At 40.6% G+C, this 25,910-nt stretch overlaps 1 protein-coding gene across 11 annotated transcripts in view; it reads left to right on the top strand.

Annotated features, from left to right (window-relative positions):
- Positions 1–25,910, top strand: part of LOC139938325 (E1A-binding protein p400-like) — a 65,312-nt gene that overhangs the window by 13,471 nt on the left and 25,931 nt on the right. For 8 of the 11 annotated variants that reach the window (XM_071933776.1, XM_071933775.1, XM_071933773.1 and 5 more), the window contains exons 12-32: positions 168–389; positions 823–1,052; positions 2,289–2,466; positions 3,655–3,791; positions 4,705–4,847; positions 6,339–6,558; positions 8,010–8,146; positions 8,724–8,910; positions 9,407–9,824; positions 10,374–10,564; positions 14,683–14,809; positions 15,245–15,913; positions 16,973–17,167; positions 18,501–18,592; positions 19,421–19,737; positions 20,809–21,011; positions 21,315–21,484; positions 22,613–22,809; positions 23,904–24,018; positions 24,555–24,746; positions 25,537–25,713. In XM_071933776.1, the coding sequence (XP_071789877.1) occupies positions 168–389; positions 823–1,052; positions 2,289–2,466; positions 3,655–3,791; positions 4,705–4,847; positions 6,339–6,558; positions 8,010–8,146; positions 8,724–8,910; positions 9,407–9,824; positions 10,374–10,564; positions 14,683–14,809; positions 15,245–15,913; positions 16,973–17,167; positions 18,501–18,592; positions 19,421–19,737; positions 20,809–21,011; positions 21,315–21,484; positions 22,613–22,809; positions 23,904–24,018; positions 24,555–24,746; positions 25,537–25,713 (4,517 nt within the window). The remainder of the gene's footprint in view (positions 1–167; positions 390–822; positions 1,053–2,288; positions 2,467–3,654; positions 3,792–4,704; positions 4,848–6,338; positions 6,559–8,009; positions 8,147–8,723; positions 8,911–9,406; positions 9,825–10,373; positions 10,565–14,682; positions 14,810–15,244; positions 15,914–16,972; positions 17,168–18,500; positions 18,593–19,420; positions 19,738–20,808; positions 21,012–21,314; positions 21,485–22,612; positions 22,810–23,903; positions 24,019–24,554; positions 24,747–25,536; positions 25,714–25,910) is intronic. The other 3 variants (XM_071933767.1, XM_071933769.1, XM_071933772.1) reach the window with 3 other exon arrangements.

The following is a 25,910-nucleotide window of genomic DNA, read 5'->3' as shown; positions in this document are numbered from 1 at the left end:
TGTCAGTAGGCAGTGAAAAACAGTTGTTGATATGAAGATTATGAAAACTTCTTGAAAAAAAAAAAACAGTGTGAAATAAAGCTAGAAATATTTTTAAAACAATTTTTTTTTCAAGAGCGTCAGTAAACAGTAAAAACTGATTGAAATATTTGCTTGCTTTTTCTCAGTGCCGGATGATGAGGAAACGTTGCAAGAGCAAGAGGATACCGAGGGTACTACAGACCACACTGCTGAGGTCGCTGAGCTACAGGCTGAGGGAGAGATGACCATGGAGGAACTCCTCAAGAAGTACAGCGGGGCGTACGATGACGACTTTGAGATGCCGCTGTCTGAGGAAGAGGAGGAGGAAGATGAAGATGAAGGGGAACAAGAAGATGAAGAAACGGAAGGTAAGATTGGAAAACCAAATAATATGAAGATTTGAGAATGTAACAAATTCCAGACTTTGCTCTGAATTCAAACTTTCAAAGATTTGCCTGGTAAACAGAAAAGGCTGTATTTTTTTTTTAAATGAAAATAAGTCAATGTCTTTGATCTACTTCTCTTGCACTGAGAAGGTACAATTTGAAAAACCAAATATTAAAACTTGAGAATGTCAAAGGGATAAGAAATTCAAAACTTTCGTCTTAATTTTTTGTTCTCCAAATAAAATTAAGTCAACCTCTTTGATCTACTTCCTTAGCACTGAGAATACTGTTCTTAAAAGCCCCGTGGAATCTGTAACTCCAGTGTTTATCAAAAGGTGGAAATGTCATAATTTCAATGTACCTCCTTACTACCTTGGTGATAGTTACTTTGAATACACTGGGTTTTTTTCTTCAGAAGAGGAAGAGGATCTTGGTACAGACGACGAGGAATCTGAGCTGACTGATATCGGGATGGAATACCTCATCAATCCGGACAAGGAGAACGAAAAGTCAGCTGGGGCCGTAACCCCAGCTGCCGCCTCCCAGGCTAAGCCACAGGACCCTGGGCCCAACAAGGAGATCACTGATATAGCAGCGGCTGCACAGAGCCTACAGCCTACTGGGTATACACTGTCTACAACACAGGTAGGTTTATAATTTGGGTTTTAACCTTACACAGATTTGTGTTCCCACTCTATACTTGATACTTTCCCGAGTTCAGTGAACAAAATCTCAGGCATACTACTCGGGTGGGATTTGATCCCTTGACATTTGCAATTCTAGAGCAGTGTCTTACCAACTAGATCACCGAGATTGCCCAGTAGCTAGAGGCAGGTTGGTTTTTGGGGGGATTTGTTGGTATTTGTAGGTTTTTATTGTTTTTATTTTTGTTTGAAATTTGAAATTTGCTTGCCAGGCATGATATACTTCTCACCTTGTTCTGGTTTTTGGTATATTCCCTAAACAAAATCAGACAATTTGGATTTAATAGTCAGTAAAGTCTGTTAAAGTTACTTACAATGATTTAATGTATGTGACATTACTCTCATGTATTAACGAGGATCGCGCACCATTCATTCAAATCAGTGGGTGAATAGTGCTATCCACCTCGAAGATTAAAACAATCGTCTAGCCACCAGTGTTCTTTTGTCTTTCAGTGACACATGAGCATTTATTTGCTAGGTACATATTTTAAAATTACTTTACAACAAATGCATCGGGAAAGATCATTTCCTTTATTAAAAGAAGACAATGTTAGACAAATATTTAGTGGTACATGGTTCTAAAACACCCTTCCTTTGTCCCTTCACTAAACAGTTTCCCATAGACTTTGTACACTAATTTCTATGTAGAGCACCCCCTAAGCTTGGGCGATATCGATTTATTTTATTCACGATATATCGCCGACAATATATCGCGATATTCGATATAATCGCGATTAATTAAATTTGACATCATCAGTCTTCAAACTCCAAGTGAAAGTTGTAGAAGAGACAGTCATAGCATAAGAGAGGTGTTCTAATGACCTATTCTTCTGGTTTTACTCCAAACCCATGGGGTGCAAGATGTCTAAGCTAGCAAATACATCGCGATATTTAATCGATATCGCGATATATCGCGATATATCGCGATATATCGCGATATATCGATATTTCGATTAAAACCAAATCCATCCGATATCGAAATCGTTTCCAAATTTATATCGCGATATTCGATAATATCGTGATATCGCCCAAGCTTAGCACCCCCCAGTCATTAGAATTCCCCAATAGAGTCCTTTTGTTTACCCAATTCTATTTTGTCCTTGGTCTCTAAAAGCTACCGTTAATGAGCACAGATCTTCTTATCTCATGAGTGGTTTTAATGTTTTGATTATCTCAGGTGAAGACGCCTGTGCCATTCCTTCTCCGTCACAAGCTGCGCGAGTACCAACACATCGGTCTTGACTGGCTGGTGACCATGCACGATAAGAGATTAAACGGGATCCTTGCCGACGAGATGGGACTGGGGAAGACAATACAGACCATCGCGTTACTGGCCCACATGGCCTGTGGACTAGGTAAGAGGAGAATGAAGTCATCCTTACACTTTCAGTTTTCACAGTTTTTTTATTGGTAGCACTTTGGTGTCCGATCTGCACTCAATCAACAATCAAGCACCCTTGACTTAAGGTTCTCACCTAAGGGCCATGTCACACGAGGCAATTTACGGGCAACCAGTTCCAGGCAATCTCCATGAAGAAAAGGCATTCACCTTTGAATGTACACCTATTTCTCTTGTGGATCGTAAGACAATGTTTGCAAATTGACCCGTAATCTACCAAAGTGGTCCTGTAGTATGCACTGCAGTTGGTTGCCACCAAGTTGCCTGCAAAAGTTGCCTCGTGTGACAAGGCCTTTAGGGTCCTGGCGAGTTATCAACGTAAACGTACATCCAGGGCCCAGTTTCATAGAGATGCTTAAGCAGTGAATGATCCTTATCAATATTCTGCTATGTAGCAGGATACTAGTCGGATACTGAACATGTGACATGGTATTATAGCTGGTAACCTCATTCTGATATGTTGTGCTTAGTCATCTTGTGTTGGACCGACAACATTAACAAAGAACAACCTACAGTTTCGTGGCTTGTAACAGTTTTAGTACTTCTTTGTTGACATATTTTTCCCTTCAACGCCCATGATGATAGCTTCCTCACTGTCATCTTGGTTTATTACAGTAAGGGATAGATCAAAAGTACCTCATAAAACCCATGGGATGGAAGCCCCCTGTCCCATGGTTCCTGTCGGGGTAGACATTTTTGTGTGTTTACTTAGTCTTTTAAAGCTGAAACTCCTTCCTAAATCCTTTGCATTCTTGCAAGAAAGTTGTATTTATAAAAAAAAACGTTAAATCAACAAAACTGTCCTTATCATAGTCATAGCTGTTATCAGGGCTGAGATTTTTCCCCCTTGGCTTTCTGAGAATAATTTCCCCTTTTTCAGTTCAGGCTTCTTAAAATTCTCTGACTTTGGCAAATTGACTTTAGTACGTTTGTCTTTTGACAATTTTTCAAACTTCATTTCGTATTTCCCAAAATTTTGGTTTGCTTGTTCAACGAGTGAGAAAAAAGAAGTAAGGGAAACCTTTGTTTATCTATGTTCACCTCCTGTGACAAACTTTTTCAGAATCTCATCCCTGTGATATCCTCTTGATTCTAATTAATATCTTGCTATTTTTTTTTTTACTGATTTCTTTGTTGTGTTTAGGTAACTGGGGTCCTCATCTGATTGTGGTACCCACCAGCGTAATGCTGAACTGGGAGCTAGAGTTCAAGAAATGGTGTCCTGGCTTCAAGATCCTAACGTACTTTGGCTCGCAGAAAGAACGTAAACTGAAGAGACAGGTAATGTCAAATACATCTTATAGATGTGCCATTTTACTGGCCTCAAATTTCATCTTTGAGAGGGGTAAGCCATTTTCTTTTTGAAAAGGCCACTTCCCTTGGAAAATCTTAAAGTCTATGGAAAATTTTTGAATGGGCACCAAGGCCAAGACCGGGGCAGAGGGTGCCGTGGCCTTCATAGACTCCTTGAAATAAATGCCAGACCAGACTCTTTAGAAATAATTTGACTCTGGTTGACTCTGGTTGTTGTCTTAAATTAAAATCAAAAGTAATTTTGAAAGCAAACAATTAAGACGAATGTCTTCTGTAGTTGACAAATATTTTTGTATGAAGTGTGAACCAACCTACCGATACTCAGTAAACATCTTTATTTATAAACGAGGATCGCGCACCATTCATTCTAATCAGTGGGTGAATGGTGCTATCCTCCTCGAAGATTAAAGCAATCGTCTAGCCACCAGTGTTCTTTTGTCTTTCAGTGACACATGAGCATTTATTTGCTAGATACATTATCAGACAAATATCTCTTTAAGAATAAACTATAAATAATAGTAAACTCGCGGGTACAACCATGTAGGTGTTAATGTGCACATTTATTATTTAGTTACATTGACGTTCCGTCAGCATAGGTTGTACCACATTAAATTCCCACCTATAGATAAGTTGCAATAGACGCCATCTTTACGGGCAAATTGCATTTAAGCTTGCAGGCGCGTCAAGCGCTCAGTTTATTAATGCAACCACGCTATTTACTAACCAATCAGGCAACAAGTTTTGTGAATTCTGCGCGTGTTGCACGCTGTTCTCGCGCAAAACACATGGCTTTGTGTTCCAAATTGCCCGTAAAGATGGCCGATTTACGTCATGTGGGAACTATCTATTCACTGTACTTGTACTTGTCTCCTTGCTTCAGGGTTGGACCAAGAGTAATGCATTCCACGTTTGCATCACATCCTACAAGCTGGTCATCCAGGACCATCAATCCTTCCGCAGGAAAAAATGGAAGTACCTCGTCCTGGACGAGGCTCAGAACATCAAGAACTTCAAATCGCAGAGGTAAGCGGGAAGGTTGGAATTTATCCCAAAAGAAAGTTGACCACAGGCTGGTATGCTTTTTTTTTGGAAGGGCAAGGGCACCAAGGCATTTCCTCCTTGGTAAAGGGCACCCTATGAGGAAATTGTAAATTTGTACTTGAGCATTTCAGGGGCAATGGGGCATGGAGGCAATGGCCTTGTTGCCTCCACGAAGTATCAGGACTGGGACCACTCTTGTTGACTCATGAGTTCACTCACAAAGGTCAGGGATGATAAATGTCAGTGGAAAACAAACTCTTTTCATGTTGATTCAGTTGAAATATAGTGTGGACCAACCTATTGATACTTGGGAGATCTTTATTTATGAACGAGGATCGCGCACCATTCATTCAAATCAGTGGGTGAATGGTGCTATCCTCCTCGAAGATTAAAGCAATCGTCTAGCCACCAGTGTTCTTTTGTCGTTCAGTGACACATGAGCATTTATTTGCTAGATACATCATCAAATATCTGTTCGGAAGTTTGATACTTGAATATTCCCAAAGAATTCCAAGTGCTTGCACAAATGTTGAAATTTTTCTGTTTGAATAGGCCACAAATTTCCACTTGAAGTCCTGGGCTCTAATTTCATTGCTCAACTGACCGCTGAATTCTGTGCTGACTATCACCATTCTCCGCTTACTATCACCATTCTCCACTTTCTTGCAAGCGCCAAATTTCTGCGCTAGCTGTGTAAGCATAGAATGCCTAGTGACAGGGCGTACATGCTAGGCCTGGGCGAATTATTCGAATATCCGGTTAATGGCGAATAGGTTTTCCTATCCGTAACCGCGAATGCCTTTTTTTTCTTAACCGGATATCCGCATAGGGCGCGAATAGCTATTTATAAACCGGATAGTTCTGTAATTACAACCAAGTAACCGGATATTCTTTAATATCCGAATATCCGCGGACGTCGGGCGACAACTGACATGAATGTTTTGTCTGAATCCTAATGAAACTTCTATTAAGACAGCATAAAACAGCATAAATTAAGTATTTAACTATGCTCACCTCCGTGAAGAGTCAAAACAATGACATTTCTGACGTAATTTGTTCAAAGATTACAAAAGTTTTCCTTCACGTAGAGTCATCCACGATCAAAAGAAAAAGCAAATCGCCATCTTTAAATTAGATCCGGTCATTTTTATGAATGAACCGAGTGACACTGTCTAAAACTAATATCAATCCGCCCAGAAGATCTCATTCACAAACGAACAGCGCCCTCTAGCGACAAAAAAAATATTTTTCTAAATATTTTTTTATTTTTATTTTTTTTATAGCGCCCTCTAGCGGCGAAAAAAACTATTCGAATATCCGGTTAATTTCGGATAGTTGGCCAGCGGTATCTGAATAACAAAATTTCACTATTCGCCCAGCACTAGTACATGCACATATTAGCCCAAATTACCTGCTATACACTAAGCAGAGCCATGAAATTGGGTCCTGATTAATGTCTTCCTATATCACCAGGTGGCAGACGTTACTCAACTTCAACAGCCAGCGTCGCCTCCTCCTGACCGGTACCCCCCTTCAGAACAACCTGATGGAGCTCTGGTCCCTGATGCACTTCCTGATGCCCCATGTCTTTGCCTCACATCGGGAGTTCCGAGAGTGGTTCTCTAATCCGCTGAGTGGGATGATTGAAGGGACGCAGGAGTACAACGAGGGCCTCATCAGACGTCTTCATAAGGTAATAATAATAATAACTAGAAATTGAGAGTTTGTGTACAAACTCAGGGTGTTCGGGTGAATGGTCAAATGAGGTCACGTTGTGTACAACGTTTGTAGAACATTACAAGAGGTTTCATGTAGTGAAAGAATCTTGTACGTAGCGTTTGTGGTTCTCAAGATATGAATTTTTCAATTATTTACCGTTTATTTAACGTAATGACGTCATCGATGATGTCATCATTCCAAAAAAGTTTTGGTTTCGTCTGCACACTAAGGTTTATGTTCATGGTAAGTTTCAAGTTCATACAAGCGTTAGTTTTGTTCAACAAGTTCATAGTAGTTTAACATTTTGTTCAAAATCGCACGAAGATGAGGCGAATGCCAGCGTAGTGGAATTTGAATTACGCGCACCTTCAACGGAGTCTGCATGTGTATACACAACCCGTAATGCCCACAGCCACGCAGTGCTGTTTTGTCGTAGAGCATGGATACAATGTAGGCCTACATGAACTACATGCACACACACCCACACACCCACAATACAATAGTAGCATTCACATACATGAATGGCGATACTATCTGGTTTCTACGCGTAATGAATGGAGGTCAACACAAACGCGCGCTTTTACGACCAGAAGGCAAAATTCAACTGGCATTATGTTTGTGCAAAAGTTTGAGCAGGATAACTGATCTTCAAACTGATATTCAAATTTTGCGAATATGATATATAGTTCTTGAGATATGAACTTTTGAAATTTTGTACTTCCGGTTTCAACCGGAAGTAAAAGTCACATGAGGTCACGTTGTGCACGACTTTTGTAGCTAATTACAAGACCTTTTATATGCACCAAATATCTTGTGTGTGGCATTTGTAGTTCTCAAGATATGAACTCTCCAATTTTTAGCGTTTTTTTGAACGTAATGACGTCATCAATGACGTCATCATTCCAAAAATGTTGCTGTTTCGTCTACTCATTAAGATCAATATATATGGTAAGTTTCAGGTTCATACAAGCTTTAGTTTTTGCGAAAATCGCGCGAGAACGTTCGAGGAGAAGAACACGCAGAAAAAAAACAAAAAAAAACAGAACAATAACAATAGTTGTTCGGCTTGTGGCCGAACACCTAACTAGTTTTGATACGTTGCTTAATCTATGAGCATCTCAAAGCGCTTAACTCATGTTTTTGAATTTTGAGACCCATTTATGAAACACGTTTTTTAAAGGTATGCCTTGGGCCTAACTTTGTAAAGTCTTGAAGCACAAAAAACCTGCTTAGCCCCCAAAAATGTTAACATTGTTGCAACTGGTGCCCTGTTAAAAAAATATGGCTTGCTAAACATCTTTATGAAATTGGTCCAGCTGAATAATTGTGAAATGCTTTGGTAACATGGTTGAACAGAATCCTGAATGAAAGATAAACTTAAGTTTAGACATCAGTTTAAAAAGCGTGGTTTGGATTTCTCTCCAGGTATTAAGACCATTCCTTCTGCGGCGTCTGAAGTGCGAAGTGGAGAAACAACTTCCCCAGAAGTATGAACACGTTGTGAGATGTCGACTGTCTAAGAGGCAACGTTTCTTATACGATGACTTCATGTCGCAAGCCAAGTAAGTCCACATTTTACTCTTCGACTTAAACTTAGTTGTTATTTTTGTTAGCTTTTCATCAATTTTATTGCCACTGCTTGTTCGACGAGACTTGCAAGATCAAGAGAGAACAATGGTCAATTTCATAGCAGTACTACATAGCAGTAGTACTCGTGTTTCCCTTCAACGCCCATGATGATAGCTTTCTCACTATCATCTTGGTTTATTACAGTAAGGGATAGATCAAAAGTACCTCATAAAACCCATGGGATGGAAGCCCCCTGTCCCATGGTTCCTGTCGGGGTAGACATTTTTATTTCAGAAACATATTAAACATGGTTTGCTTTTATTGACTGGAGCATGAATTTGAATGTGTAGGGGGGGGGATTGAGCAGCTATTTACTTATTTTGAGATTTGGAAACAGATGTTGTGTTTACTTAAACTTGAGTGATTCTGCCAGATACAACCACACCTCAAATTCTAGATTCTGATCTAACCTAAAAATGGGTTAATTTTTTTCTGACATGTGTTGGGTTGCAATGATTCAGACATTGACACTGTAAATCTAAACAAAATAGTCCACTTTAATTTCATCAGAACCAGAGAGACACTTTCATCGGGCCATTTCATGAGTGTCATCAACGTCCTGATGCAGTTGCGTAAGGTGTGCAACCACCCCGACTTGTTTGAGTCTCGGCCGATCCAGTCCCCCTTCAAGATGGAAGGCATCCGTTACTACACGGCCTCTCTGATTACCAAGGCTCTGGAGCACGACCCTCACAAGGTAACTATCGTCCCACCACTTGGTGGTTGGATATCTTGTTTTCAGGGTTGGGTGATTTCAGACTTTTATTTGAATTGACAAAATTAGAAATAAATTTCACCCTTATCAATTTGATACATGTTTTAAGAGTCCTCACAGAATTTAGTCTTAATGCGTCCTTTTTTCATAGCAGCTACAGCATTACTCATGTTTCCCTTCAACGCCCATGATGATAGCTATCTCACTATCATCTTGGTTTATTACAGTAAGGGATAGATCAAAAGTACCTCATAAAACCCATGGGATGGAAGCCCCCTGTCCCATGGTTCCTGTCGGGGTAGACATTTTTGTTTGACAAAAATAGTAAACATGTTTTTGTGTGTTTTTTTTTTGGACGGGTGCATGAATTTAAATGAGGGATTGAATCATATTTTGGTGTTTCTAATGTAAACTAAACTAGGAATAGTAATTAAATGGGAATTCCATAAGAAAACTTTTATGTTTTGTGTTCCTGTAGAATGTCAGCCTGAATGCTCTCAGAATGTGCATAGCCAACCTGGAGATGATCCTACCTGCCTACGCTGCTCACCGCATCAAACAGCTACAGACGCCCCGCCCACTCATCGAGGAGATCGACTCTGCCCCCGACCTGCCACCTCGTCCCCAGCCCATGAAGTTCAAGCCGGGGAAGCTGTTCCCACCACCGGCATCTGCTGTGAGTCAGGCACAGAAAGACTCGGTGGCAATCGTCCCCACGGACCGAGTATCCCCTGTGCCTGCTGAGCAGACTAAAGCCTCGCCGGTCGTCGTCAGTCAGCCGATGAAGACTGCAGTCACTACCACAGCAGGTCAGTCCACGCCGACTGTCAGCCACGTGCTGGTTAGGTCGGCTGCGGGAATTCAAATGCTGAGAACAACAAGTACGCCAACACAGGGTGAGATAAGGTCTAAGCTTCTATGAGGGGCGCATCCGGAAACCATTAGAGAGAGAGACCTTCTACTTTAAAGTTGGCTTTCGTTTTTTCTAGTCGTTTTCAACAACCAAATGATTAAAAAAATTAACTGAAAAAATTTTCAGGTACTGTATAATTTGTACTGTTTCTGTAATTTATGCCTGTTTCATACTTCCTGCAAATGTGAAGCGAATTTCTGTGGCCCATTAATCTGATAGCATTCCCCTTCCGATTGTGATGCCAAACAAATTGCTTCGCATTTGCAGGAAATATACCCTGGCTTTACAGTGCATGACGATTAAAGGCATTGCAATGATATTTTTTAAGTGTTGACCAGTGAACGGTTTCCCTTGTATAGCAGAGCAAAATGCTCTGCAAAATGTGTCAGTTGCTACTCAATAATCATCATTCGTTACTCATTATCAGCATTCACTGTGAACAAAATCTGTTCAGTCAAAATATTTTGCTGTGCAAAATTGCCGAATGAATCCGTTCCCTGTTGACATTGTCTGTTTTGAATATCATCTGCAGGTCGAAGTTCACCCAGTGTCTCCTTGGCTGTGGTCAACTCCACCCCCTCCTCTACGGGTATGCCCTCGTTGACGTTGGTGTCTCACCCGGTGCCCAGTACCACCTCTCTGCAGCAGCTACCGGGGTTCACTGGGATCGTGTCGTCTGCAGGTACCTCACCGGGTCAGCAACGATTCTATCTGCAGCAGCAGGTTGGTCAAGTTTGGTTGATAGGATGAAAATCGGGGAGTAAATTTAACACGAGGGGAAACTTGTTCAGGTTTATGTAATCCAAATGACTTTTGAAGGAACAATAAAGTCTGATAGTCGACCCTGGTTATGAAAAGCACTGTTATATTCGTTTTGCTTTGATACAGAGCTTTCAGTCCCAAATCTCTTATGACGACGCTCCTGTGTTGAAGAGGTAAGGCACCTTGTCAAAACTATCCCCGGGAAAACACAGGGATATTCTAACCCGGGGACGTTTTTCCTCCCGGTCCATTTAGTATAGCTTTCAAATTCATAGCGGGATTATTCCGGGACACTTCACTGACAGCTGAGCTGTATGTTAACATTCTTTAAGATTAGCCCCAAGCACTCAGATCGTTTTCTACTGGAAGCCTTGTTTGTGGTCACCACTGAGCGAGGTCACCTGCTTGTGGTTTGTGGTTTTCTCAACCAGATAAAGCCAACACTGGGATATGAACTGGGATCTACACAAGTAGTTTTTATGCAGCTATCATTTAGCACTTTGGTAAATCCTGGTTGACATCATGAAAACTATTCTCTCAAAATATTGTATAAGAACTATATGCGTGATGAAAACACTTTAATAATTTGCAGAGTTGGTTTGTTTTGTACTTTTTTTGTTACTGATTTGTTACGTGTAAACATTAACTAACTTGGATTCAACTTTGAGTTTCATTTGCAGCGTTTTTGTTTTGTTTATAATCCTACACACTTCATACACAGTTCACATTTCTAACCATTTAACAAAACAAATTCCAACATAAGTAATAGTCTCACATATTTTTACCTCACAGTACTTCAAACATCATTACATTTTTGTTGTTGTGGTACTGTACCTTTTTATATCCATTGTACTTGATTTTACTGTGGTTTTCTTTCCATTTATTTTGAAAAGTCAGCCGCCCCTAAAAACGAACGCAACCTCCCCACACCCTGCCACCCTTCAATGATTTAGACGCCCTATCAATCATTTAACAGTGTTGAATGAAAGCAACTTCAAACATTTTTTTAATACTATTAAATGCTTCTCTAATATAAACATATAAATCGAACAGTTATGCTTCCAATGAGCATGCAACTATTTCAGACCGGTCTGCAATACTAGTATTTTTCAAAAGCAACTCTAGTGTATTCTAGCAGGGACTGATTAGTTTTTCCCCCAAGAAAAACGACGCTAAATTAATAAAAAATCACCGGCGACGACTAACGCTTTCTTCCGCGATTTCATATAATTGTTTACACCGCTCTGGCAGTAGGGCAAAATCGACCAATGAAAACAATTCTTACGCGCTTTGCGGACATTCATCAGCCTATGGAAACACTCGTCTCTGGGACTGTGGCTTCTCCCACACAGACACACACGCATTGTAGGCCTATGTACACAACTGGTGTGGACGAACTGCATGGTGACATGTACATGTACATGTAAAGTTGTCAGTGTCACACACGTGTAAAGTTGTCACACTCCCTGTTTATTCTGAGCATGGACGGTGACTTGGGATTTAAACTCTTTTTTTTTCTACTTGAAAAGTAAGAACAAACAGTTGTTTATTTATGTTAAGAAATCATTTAAACTGTTGCTTTTTGGCATATGAACTGGAGAAATGCAAGAACTTTGACCTATTGTTTTAATCGTGTGAAAAAATATCACTACACTATTGAGTCCTGCTATTACCGTATTTTCCTGCGGATAAGACGCGTCTTATCTGACTTTTTAGACCCCAAAAACATCGATGCGTCTTATCTTTCGGTGCGCCTTGTCTGCTGACGATTGATTTTTTTTTATGATCACTACGTGAAATAAAAAATACCTTCATGTCCAGTTCAAATCAACGATCTTTGTGTGAAGAATCCTTACTCAATAATGCGGTCGAACAAGGCTATTCAGACACTGTGACCGTATTTTCGTTCGAACAATGCCGCAATCCCCCAGACGGTCCAATTATTCCAACAATGCTGCAACGTGTTTATTCCCCATGACCGTGCTTTCATTCCATTAATGCCGCAATGCGTCTAGCTTTCGGTCCAACAGACGTCGGCAGTGTACAAACGTTTTTCTGTGTGGCTGGGTATTCGTTCCGAAAACGATGGACAGTCAATAACTTCATACAAACGTCATTCACCCAACCGCTATTGTGTGGTAAACTTTGAGGGTTTATTTTATTTTATTGCTTCAAAACTTCGGGTAGGAACGGTTGTTAAAATCATGGTTGCCCTTGCATGAAACTTGCCTGTAAAATCAACGATGTCCAAGTTAAGACTCGAAAATCTCTCAAAACGACACAGAAAATTAGCCCCAAAACGCAACCGTTCCGAGGTCTGTAAATTTAATCACGCAACACAAAAGCAGATATCACGCCTATAGTCGTTGTTACTGTGAGTGTGACAATAAATACAAGAAACATTGAACGCTACAGGGCGTTTTGAAACTTTGTAATAGCGTGTGGTTAAATGCCTTCTATTGGTAAAAATTACGTGAACCAGTAATAAACACATTGAGACAAGACTCGACGTGTCTGGGCTAGACTGCGCCCCTGTCTTTATCCGGAAGGTCCCTGCCGCTAGATCCAGTGATTCCCTTTGGATACAATGAACGTGCAGTGATATAGATGCCCAAGAGTCACTGCTCTCAAGTCCGCAATGGAATTTGACTGCGTATGTATACGTTCAGGCTATGTCTGGGCATGCTTGGGATCCGCACAGTCACGTGGGAATTTTGGCGCATTTCCAGGCAGCGCAAATGTGACGGCTTAGCGCAACCCGTCGGCGAACATCGTTCAATACGGTGCCCACATGGTCTCCAACATCTGTTGTGCAATCTCGAGATTGAGCAGTGCAATCCACTGTGTACATGTGCATATTAATGTGCATGCAGCGACATCCCGGCCGGAGGATACATTACTACACCCACACGCTACGTCCGTCTGTCGTTGCAATGTATCTGTATCAGCAAGGATCCTCGTAGTTTGTGGGGACGTCGGATGTGTCCAGGGAGGCATTGTGTTCATGTTGCAAATAAAATTAATTTCAGACAGTGCGTGGACCATGGTTTCTGCCCGCTGATTGGGCCGAACTTTATGTTATTTACAATATACAGCGTTGGCTGATTGGATAAAGGTCGGTATACGTAGGTTCTCAAAGGCAACAAGTTACGTCTTTGTGTCAATGTACCGACACCGGGTGGCGCCAGGTGTTCTTTTGTTTGCGGTTAAACGTGCGCCTTGTGCGGCGGTGCGCCTTGTCTGCTGACGTTTGAATTTTTTTTGGTCATTTTAGCGTCCTGCGCCTTGTCCGCCGAGCGTCTTATCCGCAGGAAAATACGGTAATGCTGCACAACTTTTGCGACGATCATAGTACGTAACCCTCCCTCTCAAACTAAATATCATAGGTTCAAAAACAATCAAAGTGTAGTTCATATTTTGTTCCATGGAGGTAGGTTGTCCTAACAAAGGTTTTCCATGCAGTCTTCTTCCATGATGGGTAAAAAAAAAACCTTCACGTGAGTAAAAAATATTGTGCCACGATGATGCCTAATCAAACAACTTTATTCATGATGGGTTTTTTCACAATAAGGGATCAATTGTAATATAAGTTATTTAAACACCATCCTAGCATACCAAAAACTAGTAGCACAGATTGATGTTTGGAACATTATTGTTTTGGCAAAGGTTATTTAAAAATCACAGTTGATAGATTTCAAGCCCTGCGCTGCTGAAAAGCCCTGGAGGGTGTGAGATCTTGTCAGCGCCAAACCGCAGAAAGCTCAGCAGGGGAGTATAAACAAAGACCGGGACAGAGTGGCCCACCACCGGGAGACAGCCGACCGGGAGAGAAACTAAATAACAATTCATCCCGCCTATAAAACCACGACCGGGACAGACATCCCTGAATATTCCCGGGGATAGTTTTGACAAGGTGCCTAATATGGCCAGTCCTAGCGGTCTTGTTAGGCATTTACCCGGCTAAGTAAGGAAAAGTGTGCACCAGGTTTCATTTGAACGATTGGTTGTTTGGTTGTCTTTTTCGTAGGAAAAGTGTTCTGCTATTTCATGTGGTTTTCCAACTTTCCTCTTCTTTTTAGACATCTGGCGCAGGGCGGGGACAGTTTGTTACCACCCAGCCAATAACTGTTCAGCTCCAAGGTGGGTCTGGTACCCAAACTACAAAGATAGCACTACCTGCGAGCCAGATCAGACAGATGTCTCAGAGTAAGTTAAAAGGGAAAGATTGTACCGCTTAAAAAAAAACTTGGTTGCGTTTTTTTTCTCCTTGCAAACCTTAAACTACCCTTGATGAGAGTTTAAAAGTTTTTGGTATTGCTTAACAGACTTGTTGTGTAATAGCATTTTAGTAGGAAGACTGTCATGCCCGTTGTATTAAATTATTGAGTAAATAATAATTATAAATTAATACAACGGGCATAATAGTCTTCCTACTTGAGTATGTTTTCCCATTTGGATTTGCCCTTGGGGGAAAAATCAGAAAAGTTGTGACTATGTAGCCTGAAATGTCTATTTATGCCTACATCATGTGTTCATGTAGGTCAGCCCTTGTACTAGATAAAATGTTTCTACTTTCCTTTTCAAAGAGCCAAATATCATGCCTGACATTGTTAACAGTTTTTTGTGGTTATCTCTGTTTAGGTGGTATTGTGCAAATTGTTCAGACGCCAAGCGGTCATCAAATCTTGCGACCAGCTGTTCGGTTTACATCACCCAGTACAACCCAACAACAGCAGCAGCAGAATCCATCTCGCTCCAGTCCCGTACCCATCCAAATGACCCTGCAGGCCACCTCCCCGCAGATACCCGGTAGCATCCTCAACCAAGGGTCAGTGACAACAAGCCAGACTAGCTTGGCCCAGAGCCAGGCACAGACTGTCATACAGGCCCTGGCGCAAGCAGTGACGCAGGCGTCATCGGCAGGCCAGGCCACCTCAACATTCTCCTCCCAGCAGCTTCAATCAGTACTCGCACAGCTGCAGCGACAGCAGCTGCAGCAACAGCAACGGAAACTCCAGCAGCAGCAGCAGCAGCAGCAGCAGGCTGTGCAGTCGCAGGCCACAAGCACAGCTACCATGTCGTCCACGACCCAGTCGATCAGACTGACTCCACAGCAGATCACCAAACCCATTGCGTCTGTGGCGCCGATGGTGAACGTTACCCTTTCACAAGTGGGAGGTATCAAGCCCGTGTTGGCCCCGACTGTAGTACAACCTAAACCACAGACGCCCAGCCTGCAGATGCCTACACCTCAGAAACCAGATACACCCAAAGAAAGGATTCAGGAAGGCATAGCTAAAACCACTACAGGTATGGGTTTAAAAATAATGTCATATTATCCCGATTTGAGATTGAAAAGTACGTGACCAGTTATGCAGTCTGATGCTTTGTCCTAAAGTAGTTTTTCATTTTGAGTAATTTATTTTCTACCAGAAATGTTGCCTCGTTTTGATTGGTGGCTGAATTTCCTACGGCCCTGTTGTTCACAAAACTGTTTTATTTTTTATTTTTCTTAAAATAAAACAAAGGGAAGGAAAAACCATGTGGCAATTCATCCTTAATGAGTGCAAACTTGTGTGTCTCGGCTGTAGTTCTTATAACCTTGCATGAGACAGCACTGCACATCGTAGAGTTTGCATGTGTTCTTCGGTAAAACAATACTCTTTGAAGATTCGTTAAGGTTTTAATAAAAAACCACTTCAGTAACAACTAAATGAACGGTTTTCTCTTGTGCAAGTGTGTTTATACTGCCTGAATGCCCTGCTATATTCCATCTTATGGTAACACTGGACTACTTTCAGGGCCTGTTAGGGGGGGTCCCTCTAGCTTTTTTTACTGTTCATAAATCAATAGCACTGCAAATGTCCCATAAGTCTTCAAAGTCTGCCTTAACTAACCTCTGTAGAATAATGTGTGGGATTTTTCTATCACAGGCTTGGAATTACGCCATAGCCCTTGTTTCCCTGGTCCTGGCCTTGGTGCCCCATTAACATTATATCCCATAGACTTGAAGGTTTTGCAGTGGATGTGCCCTTTGTAAAATGAAATTGGCCTTGCCCTCTCAAAGATGAAGTTTCCAGTCTTGCCATCCAGTGTTTCTTTCTCAAATCTTTATACTTCTTCCTGTATCTCCTTGATGCATCTAACTTTTCCAATCTCCGAAGGAAGCTAATGTTTTGACAGCAGATTAAAATTTCCATCAGATACTGACGTCACGCTAACATTCTGATAAAAACCAACTAACCAAGCATCAGAGTGCCATCTCTCTTCAGTCTCTGAATAACCCCTGTCCTCTGAGAGAGCAAAACTGAATTGATTCAAACGTTATTGAAGACTTCAAAACTTATTCCTTCCAATCTACCAATCCAGCAGTGCCCTGTTCAGCAGTGACCTCTCCGCCTCCACTCGTAGCGATCCGTCCCCACTACTCCGCCCCACAGGTCAATCCAAAGGCCATTCCCAGTCCGGGGGTTGTTGGGGGTAGCACTCCCACTATGCAGCCGGTCTTAAAAATCCGCCCCCTGAGCAACGTTAGCATAGCAAAGGCGACAGGAGGGCCCAAAGGTAGACCACTTGATTTCCAGTAATGGAAAGTTCCTCTGCTGTTAGATGGAATTTTCGAAAACACCACCTTCCCATCGCAACCTTATTAATCCATACTATATTTGACTTGTTTAGACTAACGCCCCTTTCCCTGCCTGAAATAACTGTACTCATTTGTGGGGTTTTTGTGTTGTGAATGGTTTTTAGATACTTTTTGTCTTTCTGGTTTTGTTTGTTTGAATTGTTGTAATCCCGGATTTTTGTTTTCTTCACACAAGTTTCTGTTTCTGGAAAGCAATGTGGTCGCTGTCTAACATTTTTTTTCTTCCTTTAAACAAAATTATTATACATTTCTTAAATGAAATAACAAAGTAAAACAAGTGAATGTTTAAATAAATAAAAAACCACTGGATAGTAATTAGCATTGCGTCACTGTAGTGAAACTAACTTGCTTGAATATTAACATATTTTTGATAATCTTAATTTGTTATGTTGTTTTGAGCACGATGCATCTAACTTACTAATGCACATGTTAAAATATATTTAATTGAATGGTACTTACTGGGATCAAAATGTTGTCATATATCTTTTTTATATTTATTATTAATTAAGTTAACCAGAATTTGTATTAGTTAGAACAAGATGATGAACTTACATCGTTAAAAGTCTAACGGAAAATAAAATAAAGGATTATCCCAAATTGTTGTAGTGTAAATGATAATATATTCAGGGATGAGAAATTTCAGATGATTATCTGAATTCAGCACTTTTTTTCTGACTGATACACACAAACAAATGCTGTATTTTTCTCCAAATAAAATAAGTCATACTCTTTGATTTACCTCTCTAACTGTGAGGTTTCTGTTCCCAAAAGCTCCTTGGAATCTATAAGTCCAGGGGTTGATCAAAAGGTGCGAGTATCATCGTTTCCACATGCCTTCTTAGATGTAGATCCCAATTTCGGACATGTTTTTGTCGGCAACGACTCTCACCCCTGTATATTGCAGCAGAAATATTTAAACTCTCATTGAAGATGTGAGTAATTCTCATAGTAATAATTTACTATTAAGGTTATAATGCAGCTGGACTAACCCCAACAAAACTTGTGTCTTCCATGTTAAGAATACAGTCATTTTACACATTACATCCAGAAAAACTTTTTAAAACTTTAACATAAAGATCTAGTGGAAGATATCATTTGTTAATAAATGTATATTAAACATAACAACTTTCAATTTTCTAATATTAGAAGTCTATGTTACTGAGTGTGTATTCCAGAATTTGACACTCGCCAAAAGCTACACATGGAATTGGTGAGTTTTACTGTACCAATTTCATTCTTGTGATTTTTCAGTTTCTGTGACGACAGCAGGAAGCCGGCCAGCGGTAAAGGCATCGAATCTGAGGAAAAAGGCACAAAAGGATAAAGACTCACCGTTTTTCTTAGTAAGTAAAGTTTAGTTTAACAAAAATTTCCTGAATGCAAAAAACAGCTATGCAAGTCGAAATCCATGTAGTTTGCATTGTTTTGAGTGACAATTTTCTGTTCAACTTTGAAATTTTCTAAGGAAGATTTTTTAAGTGTATTAACAAACAGGCTAGACCTATTTTCTATCAAGTGGTCATCAATACTGCTTTGGTTTAAAGGTCTAAGCCAGAAATAAAACTCCTTAGCACGAGCCATCATGGTTTTACTTGATATCATGCTGGTCCCCAAACGACGGAGACATTCTAAAATCACAATTGCACAAACTTTGTCTGAGGCTGTGCGTGGTGTGGATAATAAAAAGTAGCTATTACAAGTCAACTTGCGGATACAGAGAATCCATGTGTTAATCTCTTATGTCTCAAACAGTTTTACTTTGCTTGATTTTAGGAAGGAATTCTTCTTTTGAAGACAAGTGGAGTTTATTGTTGAAATGTCCAGACCCAAAAAGCTCTTTTCAGAGCCAGTACTTCTTCCCAAAGTACTCCTATCATAAGTATTTCATCAAACAGGCTACTTGTGATTTTATATATTTTTTCTAAAATGTTTTTATGAATTTGCTTTTAACTTGGTCTTTCAGTGAGCAATTTCCCTTGTATAGCATAGCAAAATACTAAGCAAAATGTGTCAGATGCTACTCAGAAATCATCAATTGCTGATAAATATTAACATTTAGTGCTCAATGAAATTATTCCTTGTGTTAGTTTTGTTTGTAGAAATTTTGTTAATTTTCATACCAGTGTGGTAACCGAAAACTAATCACAAAATTTACCTCTCTCTGTTTACAGGAATCTTTACACCAGGATGGCATCAAGGAGCGCAAGTCCACACTGGCCAGACTAGCCAATCTGAACCACATCCGCTGTAACACCAAACCAGCCTACGGCAGCGACCTCCGCTCGGCTGTTTCAATCTTCAACAGTTCCCACCCGGCAGGAGAAGAGCGGCCCTTTGCTAGCTGCACGGGGCTGTTCCATTGCCAGGGGATTCACGGCCTTCCCTTTCCATACAATACGGAGGCACGGATTTCCCAAACAAGTACGTTAAGGAGTCTGGTGAAGACGCCGGAGGTTATCATTGATGATTTGAAGGAGATCATTAAGAGGTGGGTGTTTATTTTTTTGTCTGAAAACAGAACTAATTTACCCTTGTCTGAGCTACCGTGGTATTGTTATTATGCAACAGGGCCCCATTATAATAAAGGCTTGGCCCATTTCATGAAGCTGGTTAGCAGAAACTACTGCTACCAACAGACCGTATTGAATAAACCTTTTTTTGCTACGAAAGTCGCTATCTTGTAGGTCAAACTATGCGCGTCCAAACGCCTACATCAATGAAGCACGCAGCATTCCCCGTTAGATTTCTACAGCACATGCACGCACACACCCACGCAAATTCACACAGATGCCAACTTGTAGGACAGATATTTGAACAGAGACGTCATATTCAATACGGTCTATACTGCTAACAAATTTCTTAGCTCAGCAATAAATGAGTAGGACACCATTTGCAACGATGTGATCCTTATGGAATGTTGGCTGGTAACCTTTTTTTTTATAAGCAAGATTTTCCTGTGCTAAACATTGTATTTGACATTTGGAAAACAATTTTAGTAACAAAGTACATTGTGACTCAAGTATCAATAAAAATTCAAAGTTATTTTATACTATTATTAATAAATTCTACCGAAGTGCTTGGCAGGGGTCTGCTTATGTTTACCTCCCATTTTCCGGCCCGTATGTTACTTCGAAAAACAAATGTGAAATGACTCATTCTCGGGTTGCGCCGTTTTCCTATGTGCAACCCGAATTACACATTTCCAACACAACCCGAATTACACATTTCCAACATTGTCTCTTGATATTTTGTCTCTTTCTTATAATCCATGCAACACTGATAGAAAAAATGTGGTCCTTGGGGAAAACCTGATGGAGTATACCGCTGTGCGTCATAGCTCAGTTGGTAGAGCATCTGCCTGGAGTGTCGGGGGGGGGGGGGGGGGGGTCTAATTGGGTTCAAATCCCAATGATGACCATTTGATTTTTCTCTCATTCCGTGTTTGGTTATTTCACTTCTTTGTTGATGGTGATTAGGCAACATACCAAATAAAATATTGTGTGTTTAATAATCCTTGGAGTTTGGTGTGATTTTAGTTTCACTGACTGTATTTTTGTAGGTATGTGATGATGGTGCCCATGGCCACCTCGCCCCCCATCACCATGCACGTGTCTCACCCCGCGCCCTCGGTACTCCACCAGCAGAAGGTGCTCAGCGAGACAATGCGTAAGGAGTTGACGCCCAGGCTATCGTGCCTGCATCCCATCCAGTCTGGAATGGTCATGCACTTCCCTGAGCTGAGACTGATCCAGTATGACTGCGGTAAGATAGAATTGCATCCTGCCACCACTTTTTCATTTGCGATGAAATAAAAAAGTATATAATTTACTCAAATGAGGTTCGTTTTTGTAAAAATGAGTGAAAAATTTGTGGCAAAATATGATCAATCGTCTTGAGATGTTTTTATTTTATTTATTTTATTGTATACTATAAATAACAGTTAACCAAATCTAATCTAACAAAATAAAAAAGCTTTAAACAACTTTAAAAGGTGTTCATTCTGAAAAGAGTTTGAAAGCCAAATTACTTCATTGTTTTTTTTTTTTTTAACTTGTGGATTTACAGGCAAACTTCAAAGTCTAGATTTCCTACTGCGGAAACTAAAGCTGGGCAGTCATCGTGTTCTGATCTTCACCCAGATGACACGTATGCTGGATGTACTAGAAAGCTTCCTTAACTATCACGGCCACATCTACGTCAGGCTGGATGGAACCACCAAAGTGGAACAGAGACAGGTAAATATTGTCAGATTGAACCATGCAATGATCATAAAAAGGGTTACATGGAATTAGACAAATGCTTCCATGATATGGTTTAAGAGGTAAGCAAGGCCATGAAATTGACCACTAGATCACCCAACTTGCCTATTAGCTAGAAGCAGTTCGACACCAACAATGAAGCAGCAGGAACTGCCATATTTTGTTATGCTAAACGGGAGGTGGGTAAAACACAAATTAATATTCTCCATCCCTGATGTTGATTATACTTGCCTAAAATAGTAAATGGCCTGACGTTTCGACCCCAGCAGAGTCTTTCTCAAAGGCTAAACAAAATTATGCTTGATTACAATTTACACTAATACTGTTATTCATATCTAAAACAATCGACAGCATTTGTGGTTTAGGTGTAGCAGGGTGCCTTTGGTGACTCAAGTTAAATTATTTGTCCACAGTAATAAAGCCATTGGACCCTTTCGGTAAACAGTATTGTCCAAGGCCCACACTGTATCACAACTTCTATATCAAATAACAAACCTGTGAAAATTTGGGCTTAATCAGTCATCGGAGTCGGGAGAAAATAACGGGAAAACCCACCCTTGTATCCGCGCGTTTCTCCGTGTCATGACATACGTTTAAAATAAATCCGTAATTCTCGTTAACGAGAATTGATATTGTTTTACTGTTTTCTCAAATAGTAAAGCATTTCATGGAATAATATTGCAAGAGAAGTATTTCACCACTACCTTCTGTAAACCCTGTAAGTTATTTGTAAATCTGTGAACTTTTTTTTTTGTACCGAAAGGGTCCAATGGCTTTAAGATCAGTCTATGATATATACATGTATACATTAGCAAACTAAAACAGCAATTAAAATTTTAAAATACCAATAACGTGCATTGGGCCACATGTTAAATTAGCCAGATGAATATCTATGCTTCATGTGGCACGATCCTGTGGCTCTATATCAACCTGAAACCTCGGGGTCTCAGAGTCTGTTCTGCTGGCTGATTATCATGCCAAACAGAATTCATTTCTGAGACACAAATTAATATTTCTTTTTGTTGTTGAGATGTTTGATACCAAGTAACATTATTGAAAGTACGGACGTTTTCTTTTCACAAGTATGACCGTTTCGCCCGACAGGTTCTAATGGACCGATTCAACATGGACAAGCGCATCTTCTGTTTCATCCTGTCCACCCGTAGCGGTGGTCTTGGCATCAACTTGACCGGTGCCGATACCGTTGTCTTCTACGACAGTGACTGGAACCCTACCATGGACGCCCAGGCACAAGATCGCTGCCACAGGATCGGACAGACACGAGACGTTCACATTTACAGGTGTGTAGATTCAGATGCAGTTTCCCGTAGTGCCTTATTTTAGTTCGTGAAATTTGTTCCTTTTGAGAAAAGGAAGACCACGCAGTCATCTTTGTTCGCACCTCCAGTTTTACCAATTTACACCACGGTTCCTCTCCATGCAAAGATGCTGTAAAATTAGGGTTGCATTCAATATTTCCACAAAAGATCTTGCCTGTGTTTTAAAAACAGGTTGAGTTTCTGTAAAGCGTTGTGATTAGGAATTGCCCCCAAAACCTTGAGAAGGGGCGTCTTTGAGTATTAATTTCATCTGTCTACAGTTAAACATTGCACAATTAGTTCATGCCTGTGCATGCTTCACAATGGAATATCCAGGCCTGTTAATACTCCGGTATTCTGGGTGTATACAAAAGCAGGTTTAAACGACTTCTGATAGTGTGTCCCAATGTGTGTCCAACCTCCATTCTTAATTGGGCCTGATTTCCTAGAGCTACGTTCGCATTAAAAGTAGCTCAGCCCATCACAATCATGCTTAGCACAATATGGTTACCAGCCAATACACAATGTCACATTTAACATTTGTGACTGGTATCCTGCTTATTTTTGCTTAGCAGCACCATTGTGTGCTCAAGCAGCTCTGTGAAGTTGAGCCCTGGTTAAGAGGAGAAAGAAACCCATTTCCAAGTGACCATAAGTCTTCTGATTTCCAGAGGATTGTTGCCGTGTGCAATGATGACAAGTGAGATTTTTCAGACTAGAGTCTCTGAGTCTAACAGGCGTTGTTGAGACAGTCTCATATCTTTCTGAGCCACGTTTTCACAGTGAAATTACTTGATTTTGAAATTGCTATCGTTGTTGAAAATGTTTACACCAATATTGTAGATTTTGTGTGAAAGTCGGATCATGGGGAAAGGATTTGAATAAATAATGACAATACATGGTTGACAATGCTGGTTGGCACTTGTTCAAAGAATACAGAATGATGTTTTATACATTTTCTCTTGGATTGTTTGACCAATGCAAACAATATAAAAAAGCTCATCCTGGTTGAGTTCTACATCAGATTTATTCAAAATTCAAAGTTTTTGTTTTTTAAATATTTATTTGTGTTGTAGGTTGATCAGTGAAATGACCGTAGAGGAGAACATCTTAAAGAAGGCCAATCAGAAGAGACTCTTGGTTGATGTGTCCATCGAGGGAGGTAACTTCACCACAGCATTTTTCAAAACGGTAAGTAGTGCTCCGTCCTCTTGCCCAAGGAGGAGAATCACAATCCTGACATTTGATTCTCAAGGATGCAGCCAACTTGCCCTGATTCCACAGAAAGTTCCCTGAAACTAGAGCAATCTTTCCATGCTCTGATGACCAACTTTGAAAATATCCTTGATTATGGAAACTTTTCTCTACTACGTTGAATGTATTTCTAAACATCTCCCTGATTGCAGCAGGCATGATATTCTTCCTACATAAGTCTGTTTTCTGCTTTGTTTTGCCCTTCTTTGAAAACAATCCGTTAGACTGTGATTAATAGAGCCTATATCATGAGTATATTTACGTATTCCTACTTTTTTCCAGGGTCCATATGTCATGCCTGTTGCAAGATAGAGGTTTTTGTTTTTATTTAAACTCGTCCAGCAAATCTGTAAAGCTGTAAAGCCCCTTGCATTTTGGTGTACCACTTTTTTGTCTTCTTTTTTCTCTTTTTTACTGTGAGTGTACCCAAGAATTAGTAATCAAACCAAACTTGATCCCATTTCTCTTTGCAGAACACCATTACGGACATCTTCAATCTGAGCAACAGACGAGAAGCTGAGCCTGTCCTCATCGAGGAGATGGACATCCCAACAGGGAAGGAGCCTAAGGTAGCCAAGGCTGTCGAGCCTGAGAAGGCAGACAAGCCTGAGCAAGCAGCTGCCGCTGAGGCAAAGGCTGTCATGACGCAGAATCAGCTAGAACAGGTAAGGTTCTCGATGTCTCATGTTTCGAGGAGATTAAAAGCTCTCCCCACAAAACTAGGAAATTAAATCAGCTTGTTACGTGTTACTTTGGGGGGAGGTTGGTGCACTATGCAAACAATCGTTGAAAAGGTACTGCATTCTTGTGAGGACAAGACAACAGTCGTGATTTTCGTCTGATTTCAGATTTGTTTGCTCTTAAAAAAAAATCAGGAATTTGTTGATTGAATAGCCTGAAAAGTTTTTAAAACCCTATTACCCTTGTTTATGTAGGTGAACTCTTGTACTTGATAAAATATTTCTACTTTTTTCCAAAGGTCCAAATATCGTCCCTGCCTTAGTAACAGGCACCAGGATGAGAGAAATGCAAGGGGCACCAAGGCAATGACCTCCATAAATTATCATTCCTGTTTTGGGGGATTTTGCGATGATGACATGTGAGATTTTTCAGACTAGAGTCTCTGAGTCTAAAGACGGTGTTGAGACGATCTCATATTTATCTGAGCTAACCATTCACTGCAACAGGGGGGATCAAATTTTTTTTCGATCAGAGGTGATCAGGGTGGACCAGAAATCCTTCGGCCGAGTCCGAATTGGCGACAACAGCTATGGCTACGGCTACATTTCTGCGTCATCATGCATTGAGATTTAGGATGCCTGAGGAACACCCTTGGCAACAGCCGTAGCTGTAGTCGTCAATTCGTAACACGGCCGAAATATTATTACTACCTCACCATGCAATGCCTCAAATCCCATACTATTGAATTATTATCAATTTATTATTATCTTTTAGGCTTTGGCTAAGACTGAAGATGAGACGGACGTCAAGGCAACCTCCAAGGCTCTTGCCGAGCAAGATGCTGATCTGGCTGAGTTCGATGAGACGATACCCTATGAGGGAGAAGAGGGGACCAAATCCAAAGACGACGTCTCGAAGGTGGAGATTGAGCTGGCACAGCTGGATAATCAAGTAATCAATCAGTCATGGTTTTTCTGTTGTCTTTTGTACTTTACATGACAATCTTGAGGCATTTTCCTCCATACATTTTCCTCCAACCGGAATTCTGTTCGTTTATGGGGGTTTTTTTTGTAAGATCAAATTCATAAAAAAAATTCAGATAAAGCCATAAAATAATGCACCTAGGGCTTGCAGAGTAGGGCTTTTAA

Source organism: Asterias amurensis, chromosome 6 (genome assembly GCF_032118995.1).
Source record: "Asterias amurensis chromosome 6, ASM3211899v1".
NCBI lineage: Eukaryota > Metazoa > Echinodermata > Asteroidea > Forcipulatida > Asteriidae > Asterias > Asterias amurensis.
This window is presented reverse-complemented; position numbering and strand designations above follow the sequence as displayed.